The following is a 25,355-nucleotide window of genomic DNA, read 5'->3' on the forward strand; positions in this document are numbered from 1 at the left end:
ATTAAACTCATGATTGAAGAAGTTAAACAAAAGGGTGGCTCCCAACAAATGAATCAAACAAGGCAGGGCACTGCAATTATAAAGCTGACAGTTCAGCCACATTTGCTGGATAAGAAGCAGGAGCGTTATTACTTTATGTTTTACTGGAGAGTTTTTCTTTATTTCCTAAAGTCAAAAGGGTTCAGGAACTTTTTACAGTGTACAGTCTTGCCCAAAGAAATGCATGACTAGGTCAACAGATCACATGGTTTTGTATCTGTGAAGCATCCTCTCTACTTTCACAGCTACCTCATTCTTCTAGACTTCAGTTAAGGGCCACTTTCATGTTCCACTCTAGTGAAATGGAGACCAGAGCGGTCTTTCCCTCATACCAAGCTAGCTTATCTTTAAGAAGAAATACAATACAAAAGAATTGTCATTGGGAGTGATAAAAATACCTTACAGTTACTTACAGAGCTGATCTGAGAAAAGCTAGTCAAGTTTAAGTTTGTCCGAGGAAGAGAGTATTTTCCTTTCTTCAAAATCAGACAAAATATTCCCTTATTTATAATAAAAAAAGCACATTTATATTTGTCAATCAGAGCAAAGCCACAATTCTGAGTTATCAGAAACATTCATACCAAAGTGTTGTCTGCTTTTCCACCTTCCAGGGTCACTTCCAAATTAGAAAGTGCTGCTTCTACTTCGTCAAGCTCAGACTCATTTGTAAAATCTTGTATTTCAGTGGACAACGACAGTTTGCTAATGTGATACTACAACAGAAACAGAGTGTTTAGGATTACTAGATACACAAATGAAGACAGAAAATACTGAACATCTCCTGGAAGGAGATCTCCCAGGTATGCAGGGAAACTGACATTTTAATGTAAATTATTTTGAGATTTATGGTTAGTCATGTTCCAACTCAGTTCTTCTCCATCACTGGTTGACCTTATAGTGTGGAAGCAATGAGGATAGCAAGACTGTTGCCTTATAAGATGTATGCATGGGTTGGTTATGAGGAATATTTTAAACTTAAATTTACTACACTAATTTTCAACTTCTTTTCTAAGAAAAAATCAGTAGAAACAAAATGAAACTTTAAGGAGAAAAATTTTCTTTCCTTCCTTCCAGAGGAAGGTACCAACGTTCCCATACCTGTAGTGCTGCAAAGATCAACATTTCTTCCTCTGTGCAGTCAATTTCTTCTAAGAGAATGGCCCACCTGGCTTGTTCATAGAGTTGGTTTATTCGGACAGCATCATACTAGAGAGAAGAACAGGCATGTGCACATGTGTGTGTGATGGGACATATTTACATCCCATGATACAAAAGTTCTAGAATAACTGAGGTCAATTCTTATTAATCAAATGCAATACATTTTAGTTCAGGTAACTGAAAGAAACCCCTCTATCTTTCCACTACCGCAGTTCATTTTACTTCTGAATTAAGAATTTTCTTTCTCAAAATATTTCCCAGAGCTTCTTCAAGAGGCCAAACCGACCCATCTTAGTTAGACTCCATTATTTTCCCTTTCTTATCATACTTCTGTTGGTGGGAAACACAGCTAATGGAATGGTTTATGTGTTAAGTAAAATAAGGAGAAGGGGTCCCCAGGCTGATCTGTAGACTCTGTGTAATTCTAAGCAGAATCTTAACCTCCTACCCTCTGTATTTCAGTGGACAAGGACACAGGTTTTTAGTGGAACTTCATGCAAGCTGTTCAAGTTGGGCTGGAAAAGACAATGTTCAAACATCTCCAAGAACAATTTGAAAAACAGCAATGTTGGGAAGGTACTTTTCCTCTCAGTTATTGAAACTTATAATAAAGTGGCAGCAACTAAAACTGTGTGTTATTGCTGTGGCAATGGACAAAATGTCAATAAAGCAATATCTAGCAACAGACCTAATGAAGGTATGTAATTTAATATAAAATAAAATGGCATTTTATAAGCAAGAGAAGCTTTCTTTCAACACTATAATAGTGTTAAAAATGCCTAGCCATTTGGAAAACAAGACAGAAAATCACAAAGCCTTACACATCCAAAATATACAGATAGATTAAAGAATCCAAGCATGCAAAACCACAATGTGATACCATCTCACATCCACTAGGATCAATCTCACCTAAAAGACAGATAATAACAAATGTTGCTAAGAATATGGAGAAATTGGAACTCTTATGCATTGCTTGTGGGAATGTAAAATGGTGCAGCCTCCATAAGAAACAGTTTGGCAGTTCATCAAAAAGTTGAACATAGAGTAAGATCCAGCAATTCCACTCATAAGTATATACTGAAAAAGAATGAAAACAGGGACTTGAATGGATACTTGTACTGCAGTGTTCACAGTAGCATTATTCACAATAGTCCCAAAGTAGAAACAACCAAAATATCTATCAATTGATGAATGAATAACAAAAAGAAGTATATACATACAAGGAGTATTATTCAGCCTTAAGAAGGACAGGAATTCTGATACAAGCTATAAGATATATGCATCTTGAAGACATTACGCTCAGTGAAAACAGACAGACACAGAAAGACAACTATTGTATGACTCCACTTATATGATGAAGTGTTGAGAATAGACAAATTCATACAGATAGGAAGTAGAATAGAGTTTACTAGCTGCTGGAGGAAGGAAAAAATGGGGAGTTTTGTTTAATGTGTATAGAATTTCTGTACAGGATGATGAAACAGTTCTGGAAATAGTGGTGATAGTTGCACTACACTGTGACTATACTTCTTGACACTGAACTGTAGACCTAAAAATGATTAAAATGGCAAATGTTATATTTTGTATATTTTAGCACAATTAAAAAAAGTCAAAGGAAAAAACCCCCAGATGTGTACATGAATGGTCACAGCAGCATTAGTCATAATAACCAAAAAATAGAAATAATTCAGATGTCCATGAAAAAAACGTGGCATATACGTATAATGGAATATAATTTGGCAATAAAAAGAAATAAAATACGGATACATGCTACAATACAGATGGACTCTGAAAATATGCTAAAGGAAAGAAACTGTCACAAAGTACCATGTATTTTGTATACTGTATAATTCCATTTACGTGAAATGTCCAGAACAGGCCAATCCACAGAGGTAGAAAGTAGACTGATGGTTGTTAAGGACTGGGAGAATTGAAGGGAAATGGGAAGAGACTCCTAATGGGTGATAAAGTTTTTTGATGGGATGATGAAAATGCTCTGAAATTACATAGTAGTAATGGTTGCACAACTCTGAATATACTAAAAACCACTGACTTGTACATTTTAAATGAGTGAAATGTTGGTACGTGAAATGCATGGTATATGATTTTATATCTAAAGGCATATTATGTTTAAAAATCTAAAGATAACAATCAAAACTATTAGAAGGAAACACAATAGAAAACTTTGTTATCTTTCAGAGAGGAAGCCCTTTCTAAGCAAGACAGGAAGCCTTTAGGTTATGATGCATAAGGCTGACTTTACAATCATTTTAAAATCATTTAAACATTTTTAATGGTGAAAAACACCCTAGAGAAAGATTATATGTTAAGACAAGATATAGATTGAAAGAAAATATTTACAATAAATAAGTGCTCCTGTAAATCAATATGAAAAATATAAAGAATTCAATAAAAAATGGGGCAAATATATATAAACAGGCAATTCACAGATGAAACCAAAATGGCCACATAAATATTGGAAAATATGCTTGACCTCACTAATAATCAGAGAATTAAAACTAAAACCAGATGACATAATTTCTATTTTCCTATCAGATTTATCTAGGTTGTAAGTACTGATAATGTGTGGTGTTGGTGAGGATGTAAACTGGCACATACACATATGTCAGTAGGAAGCACTCTTGCAGGATCTTTAAATGTCTTTTTGCCCTTTCATGAGCATGTCCATGGTTATTATTCTAAAGAGATACAAAGCATTCATCAAAGATAAGCAATCCACAGGTCCTGATAAACTATGTGAAGTTGCTCAGTTGTGTTCGACTCTTTGCGACCCTGTGGACTGTAGCCTACCAGGCTTCTCTGTCCATAGGATTCTCCAGGCAAGAATACTGGAGTGGTTTACCATTTCCTTCTCCAGGGGATCTTCCCGAACCCAGGTCTCCCACATTGGTGGCAGACGCTTTAACCTCTGAGCCACCAGGCTTTAGCCTTTTCCTTGATTATTTTGTAGTAGTTAAAACAAGTGAGTCAGACACATATATGCTGACATGAAAATATGGCTGATATAAAGTAAAAAGAAGCAAGCTGCAAAGCAAATACATGTTCATAAATGTATGTGAAAAAATCTGCAAGGATGGTTAATCATTAAGCTGTTAACCATGGCTACCTCTCGGGAGAAAGATCATGGTAAAGGATTACTTTCCATTCTTACTGTAACTACTTCCTTTTTATGTTTGACTTTTAAAAATTCCTTTAAAAATACATATGAAATTTACCATCTTAACCATTTTTAAGTATACACAGTGGCATTAAGTACACTCGCATTGACCACCATCTGACTCCAGAACTTGTTTCATCTTGCAAAACTGGAATTCTGTTCCAATTAAACAGTAACTCCTTTGTTTGATTTTCTTTTTTCCCTTCATTTTGAGTTTATACTGTATCCTTTAAAAAAGATAAAAATGTTGAAGAAAACATGGTGGAGAAATAGAAAGACATTCAGAGTATGTAAACAGGTTTATCGACGGTTGGTTAGCATGAGTCCACTTTTCCTTTTGCATTAACTTTATGCGCATGGGACTGTGACCTGCCCACAGGCTTCCTCCTTGTCACTGCTTTTAAAACTGCTTGGAAAGGAGGGCAAATGCAGATCCAAGTGTGTGGTTTTCAGGAGGCTGGAATAATAACAGTCTTAAGGAAGTCTGTCCTTGTTTTTTTAACTTTGCCAGGTGTCATGGAAACCCTCAGGCGTTTGCCCCAGAATCCTCCAAAAACAAACTGAAATATGACACACATGAAAACATTCACGGCAGCATTATTCCTAACAGCTCCAAACCAGAAACACTCGAGTGTCCCTCAAATTGAAGATGAATAAACAAAATGCATCCACATGTATCCATCCACATGATGGGACTCCACTCAGGCAGAAACGCAGATACACATCAAAGCCATCATGCCTAGTGAAAGAATCCAGACACAAGCTACACGCTGTATGATTCCATATGTGAAATTTCTAGAAAAGGCAAAACTCAAGACAGAAAGCAGATCAGGTGCAGGGTGGGGCTTGGGACAGAAACTGACCACAAATGGGTATGATTGGAAACGTTTTTGCATGATGCAAGTGTTTTAAAACGAGATTGTGGTGATGGCTACACGACTATGTAAATTTACTAAAAATTACAATGTATACTTGCAATCGGTGAATTTTATGGCATGCCAATTATACTACCATCCAAAGACATGAAAACTAAAAAAACCACATATACACACAGTGCACACCAAAAACCAGGCAACCAACTCCCAACCCTATCCCCACAAAAGGCCCCTGCCCTTAATTCAAGTGGACACACACAATTTAAATAGTATGTGCAGTTGCTAAAATCTGAATTGGGCTCATAAACTGTCATTTGTCATATACATATTTATATATATCTTCATGCATGTATGTATCTATTGGTCTACCTATCACCCCTTCTCTGTTTGCTTAGTGAAGTAAATTAAATCACCCGATAAGGCTTTTCTCTCAAATGCAGTCAGTACAGATTTAAAAAATTGAATAAGCGCTTCCACACTTAAAACTACTTATCTCCTTTCCATTCCCAAATCTGGTAAAACAATTCTTTGAAAGTATTGATTAACAAGAGTTGCCTACTTTTCCAGACTGACATCAGGAGAACAGGCTGGGCCAGGCCTGGCTCTTGCTGAGGAACCCCAGATCGTCTGCTACATCCAGAGAGCTCTGGACTTTTCCTCTTTGGACTGTTTGCATTCCCACTGAGCACAGGGTCCTGGGTATTTTGCAGGTTCATTTGCTAACAGGGGCCCCAAAAGGTTTTCCCTGAGAGCTCTTTCAGGGGTTTCAGTGATTCAGAAACATGTTTTTCCCTGGTGGGGACTGGCTACTGCTGCTCTCTCCTTGGCCCTTGATTTCCTTTGTCTCCTAGTTAATTGAAAATAGAAATCACCAAAACATGTGGCTTCTGCCACCTCCACTGCTCAAATCCCTGTTTTTCCCCATCTAGTCAGTTCAATAAACCTCTTTCTCCTTCCACCAATCAACAATATGAAAAAATAATAAAGCCTACCTCCCAAAGTTTTCATGCTCTCAGGAGAGGATTATTATTTGATCTAATCATTCAAGATTCTCTGTTATTTGGGTAGCAACTTTTAGTATCTTTTAAGCCTCTTACTAAAATTGATGTACCTTTTCTGGAGAAGGAAATGGCAACCTGTTCCAGTATTTTTGCCTGGGAAATCCCATGGATAGAGGAATCTGGTGGGCTACAGTCCATGGGGTTGCAAAAGAGCTGGACATGACTTAGTGACTAAAACAACAACAAACCCTGTAAGACACCATCCTGCAGGTTGTTGTTTTCTTTTTTGCTGTAGAGCAGGCATTCCTTTTTTTGTGGTTGCTAGCTGGATGCTGTATTTAATGAAGTAGGTATGAGCACATGCTAAAAATATAGCCTTAGTACATAGAGATTATCAAGCAGTTAGTGTAATTTGGCATATGTGCTAATGTACTGAAAAGAAGATTACTTCAGTGAACTATTTTGCTTTTGTATTTTGCTTAAAATGAAACTAATTGATGGGGGAATATGTAAGACCCTGCATAAGGATAAAAGCAACATGTTTCTAGTTATGTGATGATCAAGATTTATCACGTCTGTGTTGTTATATGGCCTCTGTTCAGTAATCTTAAATCTAATTTTAGGCCTAAAATTCCCATTTTACTCCAGAGTAAAAAATGATTACATGTAACTCGGTAAACCCTGTCATATTATTTTTGTAAAAAACAAATGTAAATGTGTACATATATATGTGTATATATATGCATCTATCTGTCTGTATAGGTTTCCCTTGTGGCCTAGACAGTAAAGAATCTAACTGCGACGCAGGAGACCTGGGTTTGATCCCTGGATTGGGAATATCCCCTGGAGAAGGAAATGGCAAGCCACTCCAGTATTCATGCCTGGAGAATTCCATGGACAGAGGAGCCTGGTGGGCTACAGTCCATGGGGTTGCAAAGAGTTGGACATGATTGAGCAACTAACACACACACACACACACACACACACACACACACACACATATGTATGAAGTATGGAAGGTCCTAGTTGATTACCTCCTGCCTTGACAGCACTTTTCTCTAAGATGTTAGACTTGTAAACCACATATTGCAGGCCTGAGGACTGAGTACAGAATCAAGTAAAAAACACAACTTTCAAGGACAGAGTTTGTCTGCTTCCTAACAAGGAAGTTAATAACAAAGAAACATTTTTCAAAGAGGTTGGACTTTAAAAAGCCCACAAGAGCCCAATAAAAGGGAAAGTGTTGCTTTGAAGTCATAAAAGTTTTTTTTTAAATGCACACATTTTAAAATGCCCTTAAATGGGGCAAAAGAGTATATAATGATGAAATTAATTTTGAATGAATTTAAAAGAGACAAAAGGTGTACAATAAAAAGTCAACTCTCTTTCTTCCTTGTTCCGCACAAATGGTGGTTTCTCTCCTGACTGTTTTGTATCTTGTTCCTTTTGGAGTGAGTGAGTGAGTAAGTGAAGTCACTCAGTCGTGTCCGACTCTTTGTGACCCCATGGACTGTAGCCTATCAGGCTCCTCCATCCATGGGATTTTCCAGACAAGAGTGCTGGAGTGGATTGCCATTTCCTTCTCCATTTACTCAATAATATTCCCTGAACATGTTTCCCATCAAAAGGAAGCTGACTCATTCTTCCTAATCACAACACTAGATGAATGGATCATAATGGAACTAACCATTTCCCTACTGATAGATGTTTAGGTGGTTTCCAAATTTTTCCTAAAACAAACAGTGTAATAATAACTATTCTTGTGTACAGATATATTGACTCACATATTTGAGTATAACTGTGGTAAAAATACCAAAGGGTAGATTTTCTGGGTTAAAGCTATGCAGAATTGTAATTCTGACAGATACTGTCAAATAGTCTTCCACAGAGACTTAATTTGTACTTTGACCTACAAGCAGTCCATGTATGAGAGAACCTGTTTCTCCACACTCTAGATAAATAAGGTAGTGTATGGAACTTTTTGTTCTTTGTGGATGTAAGACTAAGAGCTATTATAGTTCCTTTTCTATGAACTATGTGTTCACATCCTTTGCTAGTGCGTTGTTGCTATTTTATCACTGATTTGGAAGAACTCTTTATATATTAGAGAGTCTGGCCTTTTGTTTGTAGTAAGTATTACAATAACATTTTTCTACTTATTTGTAGTTTTTTGCCATGTACACAGTTTTCACTTTTAATTAAAGTGTATCAATCTTTCCTTTTATAGATTCTTTTTGCATTTCTAAAGTAATATATTTCAAATGTTGTATTCGAGTACTCTCATCTATCTGAGATTTTAATCAGTTCCGGTAGCCTACACGCTGTAGCTTGCTTGTATCTCTCCTCTGAAAGCCAGAGTAGAGAGGTTCCCTGGTCCAATTAACTGATCTAGCTCCTAAATACAGAGTGCCTTGTATATTTGCAGTGGTTTCCTGGGTGCTATCTTTGCTCTTCTTAATTTGATTGTAGATTCTTTGAAAACATGAACTCTATCTTAAGTTTCCGTATCTTCTACCCAGTACACAGTAGAAGCCTTAAACTTGGTTTCATTTATAGCACTCTGTACTTTAGGAGGGGAAGAGAAGGAGGGCTGCCACAACTCTAGTTGGTTGGGAATCATCTTACATCGCAAAGTCATATCCTGCTAGCCTGAATCTTCCAGTCATTTTTGGGTTGACAGCTGCTATTTGGCTGTTATATTCAAATACATTTTGTTCATAGGCTGTGGACAGAGAATTCCTTACCAATTAAGCAAGCAGAGACTGGAGGCAAAGAGCCTAGGACAATGGCCCTGGTGACCTTTGTCTTTGGTGTGCTTGCCCCCTTCTGGGATTATGATTCTTTTTAATCTTCTACTTTTTAAATTATTTTTACTTTTTTTAAAAAAACATTTGGCCACACTGAGAGGCATGTGGGATTTTAGTTCCCCAACCAGGAATCAAACCCACACCCTCTGTATTGGAAGCATGGAGTCTTAACAACTGGACCATCAGGGAAGTCTCATAATCTTCCACTTTTTAGACAACACATATTTAACACTGCTCTTCCATGTTTGCTAACTTAGGCTGATGATTTGACATGTCTGAATTTTTTGACTGTGATGTCATTCACATGTTTCTGACAAATTTTTTAGAAGTAGATGACTGAGTTTATTTTCAGCAATGAGCTCAATTGCCAAAGCAAGGAATTTAATGTAGAATCTCTTGGTAAGGAAACTGATAGGAAGGCCTTCAAGACCTAGCCGATCCAATCACAGAGCAAGTGACCAAGGATCACTCTCCTAGCATCCTTGCAACATGTAGGGGTGGAGGGCAAAGGATTTATCAGAAGTGCTCCCTATTTTCAAGGAGTCTGCAGTTTGTGGAGAAAATTCATGAACGTGGTACAATTAGAAGTATGAGTCCTGAAATCACACTCAGTTGTGGCTCAGAAAATGGAAGGGCCAGGGTGACCAAGAATAGAGAAAAGCTCTTATTCTAGAAGGAATAAGACTTGAGTGTGATCGTAGGGCAGGGTTTCTGAATCTGGGAGTCTAAATCAGGTAGTCTATAAGCTTGGATGAGGAAAAACTACATCTCCATTTGCACCAACTGCTAATGGAAATTTAGCATTTCCATCCATGATGAATGTAAGCAACAAACCACAGTATTATAGAGTACTCATGACTACCAGAATCACAGACTTTTCATATTCCTTACAGTTGCTATTTTCCAATAATGCTCACATGCATCACCACCACTTCAATATTAAGCTAGTTATGAGAATGGCCACTATATATTCCTGTTTATTCAATTAATGAAAGAGATTTACTTATATCCATTTTGAAAAAGCTTTTGGTTACTATAGTTCAATATAATTATTCCTTATTGTAATCGTATGTTTTATTTCATAAATTTGAAAACCTTATTATCATGTCCAGCAGTTTTGGGTCCTCAGCTGCTATCTTAGCTCTTGGCACATGGTTGCTGTTTGTTGTTTAGTTGCTGAGTCATGTCCGATTCTGTGTAACCCCATATACTGTAGCCTGTCAGGCTCCTCCATCCATGGGATTTTCCAGGTAAGAATACTGGATTTGGGCTGCCATTTTCTTCTCCAGGGGATCTTCCTGACCCAGGGACCATTTCCTATATTGGCAGGCAGATCCTTTACCACTGAGCCACCTGGCAAGCCCTTGGCACACAGTAGTTGTTTGATAAATAAATGAAAAAATAAACAACAGGGATACAAGTCTGAACAGACAAGATGGAGCCACATTCCTGACTTAGCAATTAGAAAATGCATAAATATGCTTTATTTATATCTTATCAGATTTCAGAAAAAAACTTATGTATTAGACTACATAGCATACAACAAGGTAGAACAAGCTACCTAGAGACTAGCCAAGGAAAGAGTAAGTTGACTGAGGAATGAGACTAAAAATTGAGGTCATAGGAAATGTAAAGATTTGGTTCTTTGATTTTTTTCATCAGTGTCTTATAGTTTTCTGTATATAGCTCTTTTGTCTCCTTAGGTAGGTTTATTCCTGGGTATTTTATTCTTTTAGTTGCAATGGTAAATGGGATTGATTCCTTAATTTTTCTTTCTGATTTTTCATTGTTAGTATATAGGAATGCAAGTGATTTCTGTTTATTGATTTTGTATCCTATGACTTTACCAAATCCACTAATTAGTTCTAGTAATTTTCTGATAGTGTCTTTAGCATTTTCTATGTACAGTATCATGATGACATAAACAGATGAAGGGATATTCCATGCTCCTGGGTTGGAAGAATCAATATTGTGAAAATGACTACACTACTAAGAGCAATCTACAGATTCAATGCAGTCCCTATCAAATTACCAATGACATTTTTCACAGAAGTAGAACAAAAAATTTCACAATTCTGTATGGAAATACAAAAGATCCCAAATAGCCAAAGCAATCTTGAGAAAGAAGAATGGAGCTGGAGGAATCAACTTGCTTGATTTCAGACTATACTACAAAGGTACAGTCATGAAGACAGTAAGGTATTGGCTCAAAAATAGAAGTATAGACCAATGGAACAGGAAAAAAAGTCCAGAGATAAATCCATGCACATAAGGGTACTTATCTTTGACAAAGGAGGCAAGAATACACAATGTGAAAAAGACAGTCTCTTTAATAAGTAGTGCTGGAAGAACTGGACAACTACAAAAGAATGAAATTAGAACATTTAGTAACACCATACACAAAGATAAACTTGAAATGGACTAAAGACCTACATGTAAGACTAGAAACTATAAAATTCTCAGAAGATAACAGGCAGAATACCGTATGACATAAATCATAGCAAGGTCCTTTATGACCCACCTCTTAGAATAATAGAAATAAAAACAAAGATAAATAAATGGGACCTAATTAAACTTAAAAGCTTCTGCACAGCAAAGGAAACTATAAACAAGGTGAAAAGACAACCCACAGAATGCGATAAAATAACAGCAAACAAAATAACTGACAAAGAATTAATTTCCAAAATATACAAGAGCTCATACAACTTAATACCAGAGAAACAAACAACCCAATCAAAAAGTGGGCAAAAGACCTAAACAGACATTTCTCCAAAGAAAACATACATAGATGGCAAATAAACATATGAAGAGATGTTCAACATCACTCATTATTAGAGAAATGCAAATCAAAACTACAGTGAGATATCACTTCATCTCAGAATGGCCATAATTAAAAAATACACAAACAACAAGTGCTGGAGATGGTGTGGAGAAAAGGGAACCCTCCTACACTGCTGGTAGGAATGTAAATTGTTATAGCCACTATGGAAGACAGTAAGGAGAGTTCTTAAAAAACTAGGAATAGAACTACCAAATGACCCAGCAATATCACTTCTAGGCATATGCCCTGAAGAAAACAGAAGATACATGTACCCCAGTATTCACTGCAGCACTATTTACAATAGCCAAGACATGGAAGCAACCTAGATGTCCATTGACAGATGAATGGATAAAGAAGTAGTGGTACATAAATACAATGGACTATTACTCAGCCATATAAAGGGATGCATGCGAGTCAGTTCTAATGAGGTACAGGAACCTAGATCCTATTACACAGAGTGAAGGAAGTCAGAAAGAGAAATGCAAATATCACATATTAACACATATATTTGGACTCTAGAAGGACAGTACTGAGGAATCTGTTCACAGAGCAACAGTGGAGATGCAGACATAGAGAACAGACTTATGGACAAGGGTGGGGGAGAAGGAAAGGGTGAGATAAATGGAGAGGGTAGCATGGATGTACATACAGTAACGTATGTAAATAGATAGCCAATGGGAATTTGCTGTATGACTCAGGGAACTCAAACGGCTTTTTAACAGCTTAGAGGGGTGAGAATGGGTGGGAGGTGGGAGGGAGATTCAAAAGGGAGGGGACATATGGACACCTATGGTTAATTCATGTTGATGTACAACAGAAATCAAACCAACATTGTAACCAATCATCAACAATTAAAATAAATAAATATTAAAAAAAAGATTTGGTTCTAAAAGGCAATACAAAAAGAAAATCCTCATAGCTGAATAATTCACATTGCCTTTAGGAAAATTAAAACAATTGGTTAGGAAAAGCTGTAACAGTGATTTCTCCTCAAGATTTAATCAAAGAAGAACCAAAATTTGCTTTCTTACCATGGTTTGATGGCAGTGATGCACTCCAGACACAAGCCAGGTCCAGGGGCAGAAAGCTGGATCTCAACCAAAGACGGAGCAAGAGCTCCAGAGAAGGACAAGAAATAGGGCTTATTTTAAAGGAGACACCAGTTAGAGAAGCAGTGAGCCCGGAAGGCCTCTGGAGACCAGATTTAAACTGAGGACTAGGGAGAAGACAGTGGCACAAGAGACAGAGAGAGACACTGCCATGCACGAGGAAAGGATAGGCGCAGAAGGCGACTTGGAGCAGCTCCTTGAAGAGCAGCCCTTTGGTAATTGGACAAAAGCAGCCAGCTTTTGGTGGAAATAATACAATCCTGTGCACTCAGGTGACCAGTTTGTATTTTCTACTTTGGGCCATTTTAAATGCTGGTTCACAGCTCTACAAAAAGGAGAGCTGGGGCAAAGACAAGGCAGACATTCAGAGGTCATGTTTCACCACTCAGCTGTCCTGGGAAACTTCAGGGAGGGGATGAGCACTTAATATGGGAGTTGGCAACCAGCTGGGTTCTTTATTGACCCAGGTGACCCCTCTGTCTCACCAATCAAGACTCATTCAGCACTGTGGTGGGGAGCCAAGTGTGTGCTATCATGGGGTCCTGGCTTCTTCACCAGAACTCCTACACCTCTTAACCTGGCCCTGACAACTCCTTTCTTCTTAAGCATGAAGGGCTCCGGCTTCATGCCTGTGAGCCACTCACTCTCTTCTTGTTCTGGGTCCCTGTGGAGAGGGGCAGCACGTGCCATGCATGAAGGTCCTCAGAGACTCCCTAACTCAGGGGAAGCTCACCATTCCCACTAGAGACCAACAGGAAAATCCAGAGACCAGTATATACTTATTGGTCTAACCCTGCAGAGCTAAACAGAAGGTTACAAGAATTAATCCTAATTTTGGTAACTAAATGATTCAGTTTTACATTTCAAAGCATTTACATTTAAAAAGGAGAGAGAGAATAGAGAAAAAGTATCTTACTTTGGGATTCAAGTCAAAGAAAGTGTAGTATTTAAATCGTAACAGCAGCTGCTCATCCTCCTGGATGCCTTGTTCCATAAGGGAACGTGAGGAGTCTAGCCAACTAGAAAACAACAAGATTAGTTTTAAAAGTCAGTCAATTTTACACACATATTTTAGTATTATATAATATAATATATATACATATACATGTAAATGTATGCATGTATGTCTATATACACCCTTGAACAAAGTCTGGGTAAGTAACATAATCTAAACCCAGTAAAGGAGATGACTTGATAATAGCTTGTGCCTCCATTTTATCACACAGCTTTCTAAGTGCTTTTTTGTATTTATGTATTTTCTCACTGGCACTTTAGAGTAAATCAGTGAATGAGCCAGGGCACTTATTATTTTCCTAGTTTTAGCAATGAGGAAAATGAGCCTCACTAACATTAAGTGACATGTTCAAGGTCCTGTGCCTCCTGGTGGAGCCAGAATGAGAATCTGCAGTTGCTGACTGCTGCACTTACTTGTGCTGTGTGTACTTGCTGACTGCTGACCACTTCCACACCAGGTGATCTGACCCCAAAGTGGCTTTATCTTATTGTCTAGAACTATCTGTAACTATGGAAATATTCTACAATGCCCAGTCCAATTGAATAGCCACTGGTCACACAAGGCTACTGAAGATTTAGCTAGTGCCATATTTTAATTATATTCAAACATTAATGTAAATGTCCACATGCTGCTGGTGACTCCTGTACTGGGTAGCACAGTTCTAGAGTCTGAAAGATACACACTGGGTAATGGTGAGGAGACAATAAAAGTTAACAATGGAATGAGGTGGGAATGAGGGCCCTCCAATACCACTGAAAATGGCCTGAACTTCTATATATGAATATATAGAAGATCAGTTTATATGTTTTATGTATTTTATACGTCTTATAAATTGATTTTATTTATATATAAAATATTCTATTATATAGTCGTATATTCCCCTGTGGGAGAAGGAGAATAACCAAGATGCAGTCTCCATCTGAAAGGAACTGACAGTCAGTGGGGTAACCAAGCCTCAGATTAAAGAGACAAGGCGGCACTGGAGCAGTAGGATGGGACTCGAGGGAAGTGACTGATCTTCTGAGAAGACTGGAAGTGGCTGGGCCTTATAGGACAAACAGGGACAGGCCAGTAGAGCAGGAGGGAGGGAGAGGGTCCTGGAGCAGAGGGAAAGCTGGAGGCAAGGCAGTGACACAGGAAGCAGCATGTGCGTTGGGGGCATGGGGAGCATGAGAGCGCAGCAGGACAGACAGATGGACATACATGGAGTCTGATCTCACGGGATCAGAGGAGAGCATGAACTAGGATCTGAATGCTAACAAATGTGACTTTACTTGGACAACAGTGAGTGAAACAAGTGGTGGTTTGAGAAACACTTTGAGTGTATTTTCTGAGACCACTTCAAAGCTTAAGGACTCACTAATTGGGATGCAGAATGGAAAAGGGGTGCTCTATCAAAGACAGCAAAGCCACTTGGGGCTCCCCTGCTGCCACAGAGGGAACCAGCCCACTTATAAGCTGATCTGCTGCTGCTGCTGCTAAGTCGCTTCAGTCGTGTCCGACTCTGTGCAACCCCATAGACGGCAGCCCACTAGGCTCCTCTGTCCCTGGGATTCTCCAGGCAAGAATACTGGAGTGGGTTGCCATTTCCTTCTCCAGTGCATGAAAGTGAAAAGTGAAAGTGAAGTCACTCAGTCGTACCCGACTGCCCATAAAATTTGCACACGTGTCTGAACAAAGAATTAGCATTCACACGCCAGTAAACCATTGAGTTAACCCAATGTGTAAATGTCACACTTTAAATGTATTGAAATGACAAATGGTTACATTTTGTCTTTTTTGTTGCTAAATCAGTGCTGACCTTTGTGAATAGTATACAATTCCTAGGTGTGCTGACTTGAGAACTGAACAACCCCTCCATGCCTCATCTCCACAGCATCTCTCTTACATTAACATCAGTTCACAGAGAAGTAAAACAAGTTAAGTCCTTACCCTGCGTTAAGCTTGGCTTTGTCAGCCAGAGACCGAGGCTGGTACATATCAGCAAGTGCTTCTGGTGATTGTGGGGGCTGGCTGAATGCCAGGATGCTACAGTTTTGTTCTGCCAGAGGGCTGTCACTGAACCAAGTCATTGTGGACAATGCTGGCGTTCCGTTTATGGGGTCATATGTGGGGGTCATGGTTTTACTGTATAAGCCAGGACTTACTGCAAAGCAAAGGAAAGTACGAACTAGGATATGAGATTTGGGATACGAATCTTTAGAACAATAATTATCAACATTGCTTGTACTAAAATGGATTTTGAACTTAAATGTTTATATCATTTAGAAAAAGCAGATGAATGATGGTAGAAGTTAAACACAGGTAAAACTCCAGTCTGAATATTTAGTCCCTGGAAAGCTTGGAAACTCATAGCCTGTAAAAACTTCCAAAATCACTTCCAAAATCTTCTTCTCAATAATTCAAAATTCTCTTATATCAGTAGTGAGTTCTGGCACTACTAGAAAACTGGAGCTCTCACAGAATACATGCATATACTTTATTTTTTGGCAAGTCTCTTCAATTGCAATGCTTACCAATTTAAAGAACTTAGCTAGTTGATGGTTTATAAATCATCGGACTCTACTTTGCATAAGGGAAATATAAATAATCCCTTTCATTCTTTGTACTGGAATATACTATGCAAGAAACTCTCAATATTGCAAGCATGCTACAGATTCATTCTTATATACAGGCATATCTCATTTCACTATGCTTCGAAGATATGTTTTTTTGTTTTTTAACTTTTTTTGTTTTTACTTTTGTGAGTCTGTGTTACATTTTGGTAACTTCTCCAATATTTCAAGCTTTTTTCATTACTATTATATTTGTCACTGTGATCAGTTATCTTTCATTTTACTACTATGACTTGCTGAAGGCTCAGATGATGTTAGCATTTTTAGCAATAAAATATTTTAAATTAAGGTATGTACATTTTAAAAAGACATACTGCTATTGTACTCATAATGGTAGCAATATAGTGTAAACATAACTTTTATATGCGCTGGGAAACAAAAAAAAATTTTATGCAACTTGCTTTATTACAGCAGTCTGCAGTATCTCTGAGTATGTCTGTAAAAATAAAAGAATGACACTTTTCTAGAATTTTTATTGCCCCTCCTGTTACATACCCAGTGCAAGATTTAAATTGAGTTCAGGAAAGAGTCACGTGAAGGTAGAATCAGGAAGAGAAGTATATTTGAATGATCTAACAAATTTCCTTATCCCACAAATTCATGGCCAATTTTGTTCAAGTTTTTCATTCATCAGCAGCATAATATATACGATTAAAATAATGAGCCATATAACATACCTTATTAAAAATTTTCTGTTCTAAAATTAGTTGGATATTCTTTCCTTATCACTGGAATCCTTAATTTTAGTCCTTGATTAGGGAGAGAGGAGGAAAGGCTAAGTAGAGGGGAGGAGAGTTCTTGGGACTTAAGAATTTAAGAAATTCTTGGATTTAATAATAAATTAAAATAATGAAACACCTATCATGAATCTTACCAGATGGACCTGAAATTGTTGGAGAACCCTCCAGGTTTAAAATATCTTCAATTACGGGCTCCTTATTATTTTTGTCTTTTTTCTTCTTCTTTTTAAAATATTCACCTGAAGGCTTTAATAAGGACAGTTCTTCTGCTCTTCTAATATCTAAAAAAATATATAAAAAAGAAAAAAGAAAAGCAAGAAGTAAAAAGAAAATTCCTTCTAAGACTTTGAGTCATGTTGGGCATTTGAAACTATTTCTCAAAAAATTCCTGAGAAGTAAATGGAACTAAATGACATTCCTTTTGAAGAAATTGAAGATCAGTGACCCCCAAAATGGGTGTGTGGGGATCAAACAGTGGAGGGAGATTCATTCTAGGAAAATTTCTAGTTTGTTTTTAAATCTATTGTGAAACTATTTCAAACATATTCAATGCTAGCATGGTGGCCCCTTCCCATGCTCGCCGCCCCCTTAAACCTTTCCTAGTATTTTGCTGTTCTTGTGTCATTTATTTACTAGCAGTTTTCCCCTTCCTCCTTCCTTCTTTCTTTTTCCCCTTCCTTTTCTGTTTTTAGGTTTTTAAGCAACCAGCAAGGACTCTATCTTTTTCTTTATGGACCAGTGGTCCTCAGAGCCTTTCTCTGCCCAGTGGCTTCTTCCATCCCTGTGGCAGACATTCTAGGCACCTTGTCCATCTCCTGGCCCTCCCCATTTTGGTGCATTCTGACCTCTTTCCAGTGGTAGCTAGGATGTATCTCTTTATCCAAGGGCCTGTTCTGGATGCCAGAGTCCTCACTCCCCAGACAGAGATGCAACAGGTCACATGAGTTCAGAGAGTTAACACTCCCCAAAAGCAGCCCTCAATGACTCAGTGACTGGTGGGATGGTATATTAACACCCCAGCTCCCTTACCCCTTGGTTGCACAGCTCCAAGGCATGACCACATCACTTCACAGAAGGCCCCAGCTGTCCACAGTGTGAGCTGATTAATGACACTCGCTTATTAGTGGCCTTCTCTTCCCAGTCTCACTTCACCACTCCCAGCCAGTGTTTCCCGGCATAACTTTCTAAATAAATAATATTTATACTTGAATTCTTATCTCAGGTCTTCTTCTGGAGAACTCAAGTTAAGAAGACAGTCCCCACTGTCCTCCATTAATCAAATATACTTCTAACTGCCATTTCCAATTAGAACTGATTGTACACTGGGCTGTTATGATCCCAGGTAAAAATCAAGGAATGTGGATGTTAGAATCTCTGGGCAGCTTTACTGGAGGTAAATGCACTAATTCCACAGGTATCCCCACCTCTTAGTTCAGCTGAGGTTGAATCTGGCAGTTGAGCTACCAGTAAACAAGCCTGACTGTCAGGTTGCAACACACACCTGTAACCATTCCAAATGCATAATTCATACACAAAACCAGGAGATGAATAAAAATTTCCAGTAGCATTAGTAACAAAACAAAACAAAAACCCCACTGATATCTAAGCCCAAGGTTTGTATCTTGTCTTTTCCTTGAGAGAAAAAAAAATCATCCTGTTGCTAGATTTAAGTTCAGTTGGTCAGATATAAAAAGTGATTATTAGGGAATTCCCTGGAGGTTCAGTGGTTAGGTCTTGGAACTTTCACTGCAGGGGACATAGGTTCAAAGTTCAATCCCTCATTGAGGAACTATGATCCTACATGCTGTGCATCTTGGCCAAAAAAAAAAAAAGTGATTATTAGAAATGCCAAGTTGAGTCATTTAGAGTTACCATGAAGGTGTAATCTAGAAAGAAAAGAATGTATGAATGCTTCTGTTTATTTAAAAACTTCAAGTTTTTGACCCCAGCTATAATGTGTGCTTCTAGTCTACTGTAGCATCTGAAATGTACGTTTTCTTTACTCATTTACTGTTTTCAAATTTTCACTAGAATATTATTGAAAGCCAGGTACCTCATGCTTACATCATTTGCTCACCATGCATCAAGGAAAATTCTGGAACTTACCTTTTGTAATGGAAGCTTCCAATCATTTGTCTGGTCAGCAAACAGTTACTAAGCAGGTGATATGTGTTGGGCATTGTGCTAAGTGTTAGGAACAGACATGCTCAAGAAACGGCTGTCTTCATCCTATATAATACCATACCAGCCTGCACCACTCAACACTGGCACTCTCAATAATGTGTACATTATTAGATTTTCCCCCTTTTTTCCTCCATTACCTACCCTCTTTTAACATCTTATTTTTTACATGATTTATTTTTTGTCTCTGTATGCTACAGTGGAAGCTCAGGGAGGGCAGAGGGTTTGGATTATTTTTATTGCTGACCAATCTCTGCTGCAAAGTTGCTTCAGTCGACTCTGTGCGACCCCATAGACGGCAGCCCACCAGGCTCCCCTGTCCCTGGGATTCTCCAGGCAAGAACACTGGAGTGGGTTGCCATTTCCTTCTCCAATGCATGAAAGTGAAAAGTGAAAGTGAAGTCATTCAGTCATTTCTGACTCTTGGCAACCCCATGGACTGCAGCCTACCAGGCTCCTCTGTCCATGGGATTTTCCAGGCAAAAGTACTAAAGTGGGTTGCCATGGCCTTCTCCAAACCAATCTCTAGCACTCACCATAGTGCCTGCCAAGTCAAAATATATATATTTGCTGAAGGAATGAATAAGCAGTTTACAGTTTAATGGGGAAGATAGATCACCCACTCACATAGTGTGTATACTGTGTTCAAATCCTAAATATTAGCCTTGGAACTCAAGAATATACCTATACACACTTTCAAAAAATATACTTCCTTACCCAGAGTTTGCTAATATTATGGAAGTCCCAGAAAGAAGAAATGGTTTGGGCAGTGTTGTCCCTAAAGACTGTTAAAATTTTTGATCCATAATTAAGCGTACATTTCTGCTTAAAATAAACTCCACAAATGATGTTTATGTACAGAGTTATTTACTGGAGCCAAGTGTTAGGGAAGCAATTAAGACATTGCATCACCATTATCTCAAAAACAACATAGACATATCAGCTCTATGGTGATAATGATTTAATGGAACTCTTTTCGTTTGTCTCCAATATAACAATTTCAGTATGGCTTAGGGAAATGAGTTTTGGGGTGGAAATCTTAATGGAGTTGTCTTTTCTGTTTACAAATCTCTTTTGAGACTTTGAGGTTTAAGTCTCTTTTGAGCTTTAAGCTTTGGGAAAATGAACCTGATTTGCTCTGATAATGTTCCATCTGGTTTAACTTCACTTAAATGGCTAAAGTCCCCAGAACTGGGCTTGAAAACTGTGCTCCTAATAAGGGATGTAAAGCCAACCACTTGTGGGCAGAAGTGAGTGTATTTTCCTGTCCTCTTTTGCTGAGAGTACAGAGGGTAGAGGTGCCCGCCTGTGGGGACTCACTCAGGGCTCTGCAGATGTCGCTGACAGCTCTGAAGACCACAGTCGAGAAGCTGACTCGCAGTCGGACTGTCTTCATGTTCGGCAGGCGGAGGCGAAGCATTTTATGCTGAGGGGTAAAGACAAGCTTTGCATCTGCCTGGACCCCACATTTGTCCAGAGTCCAGTGTGTTTTCAGAAGCCAGCAATGTTTCTGTTCCCACCAAAGGGCAAAGTCTGACCAGTCCTGGGCTATGTCTGCAAGAATAGAGAACAGAGCACAGTAAAGTGAGAGCAAGCACTTGCACCCTGGAGTCAAGTCCTGCATGTGCAAAACCAAAGCCAATGCTGTTCTTCCACTCTCATCTCTTCCTACAACCCAAGGCTCCATCATTCTTGGCTTCTTGTCCAAGTCCCTAAGACAAGGCAGCTACAAGACTGACTGAACCTCACCTTCTTTACATTTAAATACTACCGAAGGAACAGAAACATACAACGTTTATTCACGATGAAATGCTAAAGTTTTCTTCTCCCAAGTCCCTCAGTGCCATGGTCCTTTCTGGGAAGGCCAGAAGCAAGGCTTTGTTTAATCGAGATGATTTCTCTAATAGAAATGGATCCTTCCAGGTCCCTGGTGGTCTGGTGGTTAAGAGTCCCCCTTCCAATGCAGGGCATGTGGGTTTGATCCCTGATCAGGGAACTAAGAACCCACCTGCTGTGGGGCAACTAAGCCCATATGGTACAACTTAGCCCATGCACTACTAACACCACCACAACAGTGAGGAAAAATAGATGAATCCTTCAGACACCAGCTCACAAGTGAACATCAAAAGCTTCCAGTCAAAGTACATACAGAACTACTGAGAAGTTTACATTTCACCCTTCTCAGGAATGTCCACCTCTTATCAGTACCACTGCATTACCAGTTTCCAAAATTGTTGACACTAAAATCAGAGCTGAATATTTTATCTCTTAATGGTAGCATCAACACTGAACCCTTCCACTTTTTCAATGCCCCTTGGCATCAAGATCGAATCTTTCCCCTTTGCCAATGTTAGAGTCATAGTCAATCTTTTACTTGGCTAAATTAAGAGCCACCAGTACTTTTACTTAAAAAATGGTTTCTCCCTCTTTCTCTCTTTTTAAATTAGAAAACCTTTCTCTCAGTGCTATTAGTAGAAGTATAAATGCTGTAGGCTTCCCCCATGGCTCCGTGGTAAAGAATCTGCCTGCAACGCAGGAGATGTGGGTTCAATCCCTGGGCTGGGAAGATTCCCTGGAGGAGGGCATGGCAACCCACTGCAGTATTCTTGCCTGGAGAATCCCATAGACAGAGGAGCCTGGCGGGCTATAGTCCATGGGGTCATAAAGAGTCAGATGACTGAAGTGACTGTGCACAGCGCAGTGCAGAATAAATGCTGTAATGCTGTAACTATTTGGAAAGTCCTATGATTCAGTAACTTTTCTCCGATCTGTATGCCCAATAGAAATGTCTATACTTACCTAAGACAGCTTCTATCTATAAAAGCCCCTATATGTAAAGAACCCAATATCCATAAACCATCAGGTAAATGGATAAATTGTGGGGAAAAAAATCATATAATGGAGTATTATACAGCAATGAGAATCAAAGAATCCAAACTATATGCAATAAAATGGATAAATGTCACAGACATAATGTGGCATGAAAGAAAGCAGATGCTTTAGGGTATATTATCCTGTATAATTCCACATATATACAGTTTGAAAACAAGTAAAATTATTCATTTGGAGTAACAATTCAGGGTAATAGCTACCCTTAGTGGGACAGTGGCTGGGAGGTGTCAGATGTGGGACTTGGGTAGGGGAACAGGTACTGTTTTATATCTTGATTTGAGTGGTGGTTATATGACTTTGTGAAAATTCACTGAACTATACACTTTTGATAATTGCACTTTTTGTATGTATATTATATTCCAATGAAGACAACTTAAAGATACTTTATATCACTAGTATAAGTGAAAAGCCAACATCTGTGGTCTTAAATAGAAGACAAAAAAATGAATGCAAAGAAAATAAAACATTATTAAATTCTAGGTCCATCGCGTTGACTCCTGATGTGAAGACTCTGACCCTGAAGACTTCTTTCCTTGTTTAAACAAGGACTAGTAGCAAACGGCAGGTAAGGACACTGGCACCAGGCTGCTTGCTCACAGAGCAATCAAGCATTGACAAAAAATCACATAACAGTCTAAGGCCCCAGGTGTGGTCTAAGGTTACCCTAGATGTCACCATGGAGGGTGACCTCATTCCAGTGCAAACAGGTTATTACACCTACTGGGGAGCTTCAGTTTGCTACCAAAGACTTAACTTTTGACAGAGGGGGTCAGGGGGTTGTTTAGGCTCCTTCAGGGCTCCCCATTTCTTTTCTTCCTGTAGAAAGGGGCCATTGCAAGATGGATGATCAGAAAAACTTAGATAGTCAGACAGCCTAGTTCAGTCATTCAGTGATGATGCAACATAAGAAACCATAAATAAGCAGCAACTTACTTATCTGTTCCACTAACTTGAGCATCACTCCCCCAATGTGCAGGTCTCCAGACACTCTCAGTGTGATGTCCTTCTGCTCCTCTTCATTTGGATGATCAACTCGGACCACAAGCTCCCAGGAAGCAGATGCAAAGTCACTGGATGAGAGCATTGTGGCAAATACAGGTGTCTACGTGAAAAAAGGCAGATGGACCAGAATGAAACTGAGGCTCATCAGGTAGACTCTGCAGAGCAAAACTTTCTTTTCTCTCATTTTTAGTCCCCTCCTCAAAAATGCTGCAGAGTTCCTGATATTAAATTCAGCATCTTAACTTTAAAGACAAAAAGTCTTATAAAAATGATCTCTTCTAAATCTCTTGTACTTTAAACTTTCTACCCTCCCAGGTCCACCTAGCTATTTATTTTCTGTGCCTGCCCAATGCATCCATCCCTTTCTCCTGACTTTTCTTGACCTTCTATGAACTACTTGAGCAATAGGCAACAAATCATGACAATCCTTGACATAAAAAATCACATTTATTGAAGTATAATTTTCATACAATAAAAGGCATTGAATTGAAATGTATACTTTGATGCATTTTATTGTATGCATATTATACTTAAAAAGAATTGATTTTAAAAAGAATATCTATACATAGGTATTATTACATTCACCCATAAAATAGTAAGGACATTTTCTGGTATGAAAATTAAAAAAAAAAAAACAAAACAGAACAAAATTTAGTCATAAAACATATAGTTTTATCTTAAGCACGTAAGAGATACAGGTCATTAATAATTTGCTCTTGTTGTTCAGTCACTAACTCATGCCCCTCTCTTTGTGACCCCCTGGTCGTATGCTAGACATGCTAGTCTTCCTCGTCCCTCCCTATCTCCCAAAGCTTGCTCAAACTCATGTCCATCCACATGTCCATCTTGATTCCAGCTTGTGAGTCACCCAGCCCAGCATTTCGCATGACGCATATAAGTTAAATAAGCAGGGTGACAATATACACCTTTGACATACTCCTTTCCTAATTTGGAACCAGTCCATTGTTCCATGTCCAGTTCTAACGGTTGCTTCTTGACCTGCATACAGGTTTCTCAGGAGGCAGGTAATGTGGTCTGGTACTCCTGTCTCATTAAGAATATTCCACAGTTTGTTGTGAACCACACAGTCAAAGGATTTAGCATAGTCAATGAAGCATATGTTTTATTTGAATTCCGTTGCTTTCTTCATGGTCCAACAAATGTCAGCAATTTGATCTCTGGTTCCTCTGCCTTTTATAATTCCAGCTTGTATATCTGGAAGTTCTTGGCTCACATACTGCTGAAGCCTACTGCATAGGATTTTGAGCATAATCTTGCTACCATTGAGATTAGTGCAATTGTACAGTAATTTGAACATTCTTTGGCATTGCTTTTCTTTGGGATTGGAATGAAGATTGACCTTTTCTAGGCCTGTGGCCACTGCGAAGTTTTCCAAATTTGCTGGCTTAGAGTGTGGCACTTTAACAGCATCGTTCCAGTTCAGCTGGGATTCTATTACCTCCATTAGCTTTGTTCACAGTGATGCTTCCTAAGGCCCACCTGACTTCACACTCCAGAATGTTTGGCTCTATGTCAGTGACCACACTATTATGGTTACCCCAGGTCATCCAGAGCTTTTTTTATACAGTTCTTCTGTGTATCTTCTGTGTATGGAAGAAAGTGAAGAAGAACTAAAGAGCCTCTTGATGAAAGTGAAAGGAGAGTGAAAAAGTTGGCTTAAAGCTCAACATTCAGAAAATAAACATCATGGCATCTGGTCCCATCACTTCATGGCAAATAAATGGAGAAACAGTGGAAACGGTGGCAGACTTTATTTTTTGGGGCTCCAAAATCACTCCAGATGGTGACTGCAGCCATGAAATTAAAAGACACCTACTCCTTGGAAGGAGAGTTATGACCAACCTAGATAGCATATTCAAAAGCAGAGACATTACTTTGCCAACAAAGGTCCATCTAGTCAA

General features: G+C 38.7%; 1 protein-coding gene across 2 annotated transcripts in view; it reads right to left on the minus strand.

Moving 5' to 3' along the window:
- The window catches only part of FERMT1 (FERM domain containing kindlin 1), a 48,326-nt gene extending 24,811 nt beyond the window's left edge, over positions 1–23,515 (minus strand). The window contains exons 1-7 of one of the 2 annotated variants that reach the window (XM_068986931.1): positions 23,365–23,515; positions 20,860–21,093; positions 17,493–17,639; positions 15,936–16,149; positions 13,905–14,007; positions 1,138–1,245; positions 621–752 (exon numbers count right to left, since the gene is read on the minus strand). In XM_068986931.1, coding sequence (XP_068843032.1) covers positions 621–752; positions 1,138–1,245; positions 13,905–14,007; positions 15,936–16,149; positions 17,493–17,639; positions 20,860–21,093; positions 23,365–23,515 — 1,089 coding nt within the window. Of the gene's footprint in view, positions 1–620; positions 753–1,137; positions 1,246–13,904; positions 14,008–15,935; positions 16,150–17,492; positions 17,640–20,859; positions 21,094–23,364 lie in introns of those variants that run through there. The other variant, XM_068986932.1, reaches the window with a different exon arrangement.
- Positions 23,516–25,355: the final 1,840 nt, after the last annotated feature.

Source organism: Capricornis sumatraensis, chromosome 15, assembly GCF_032405125.1.
Source record: "Capricornis sumatraensis isolate serow.1 chromosome 15, serow.2, whole genome shotgun sequence".
In the NCBI taxonomy this organism is placed as follows: domain Eukaryota; kingdom Metazoa; phylum Chordata; class Mammalia; order Artiodactyla; family Bovidae; genus Capricornis; species Capricornis sumatraensis.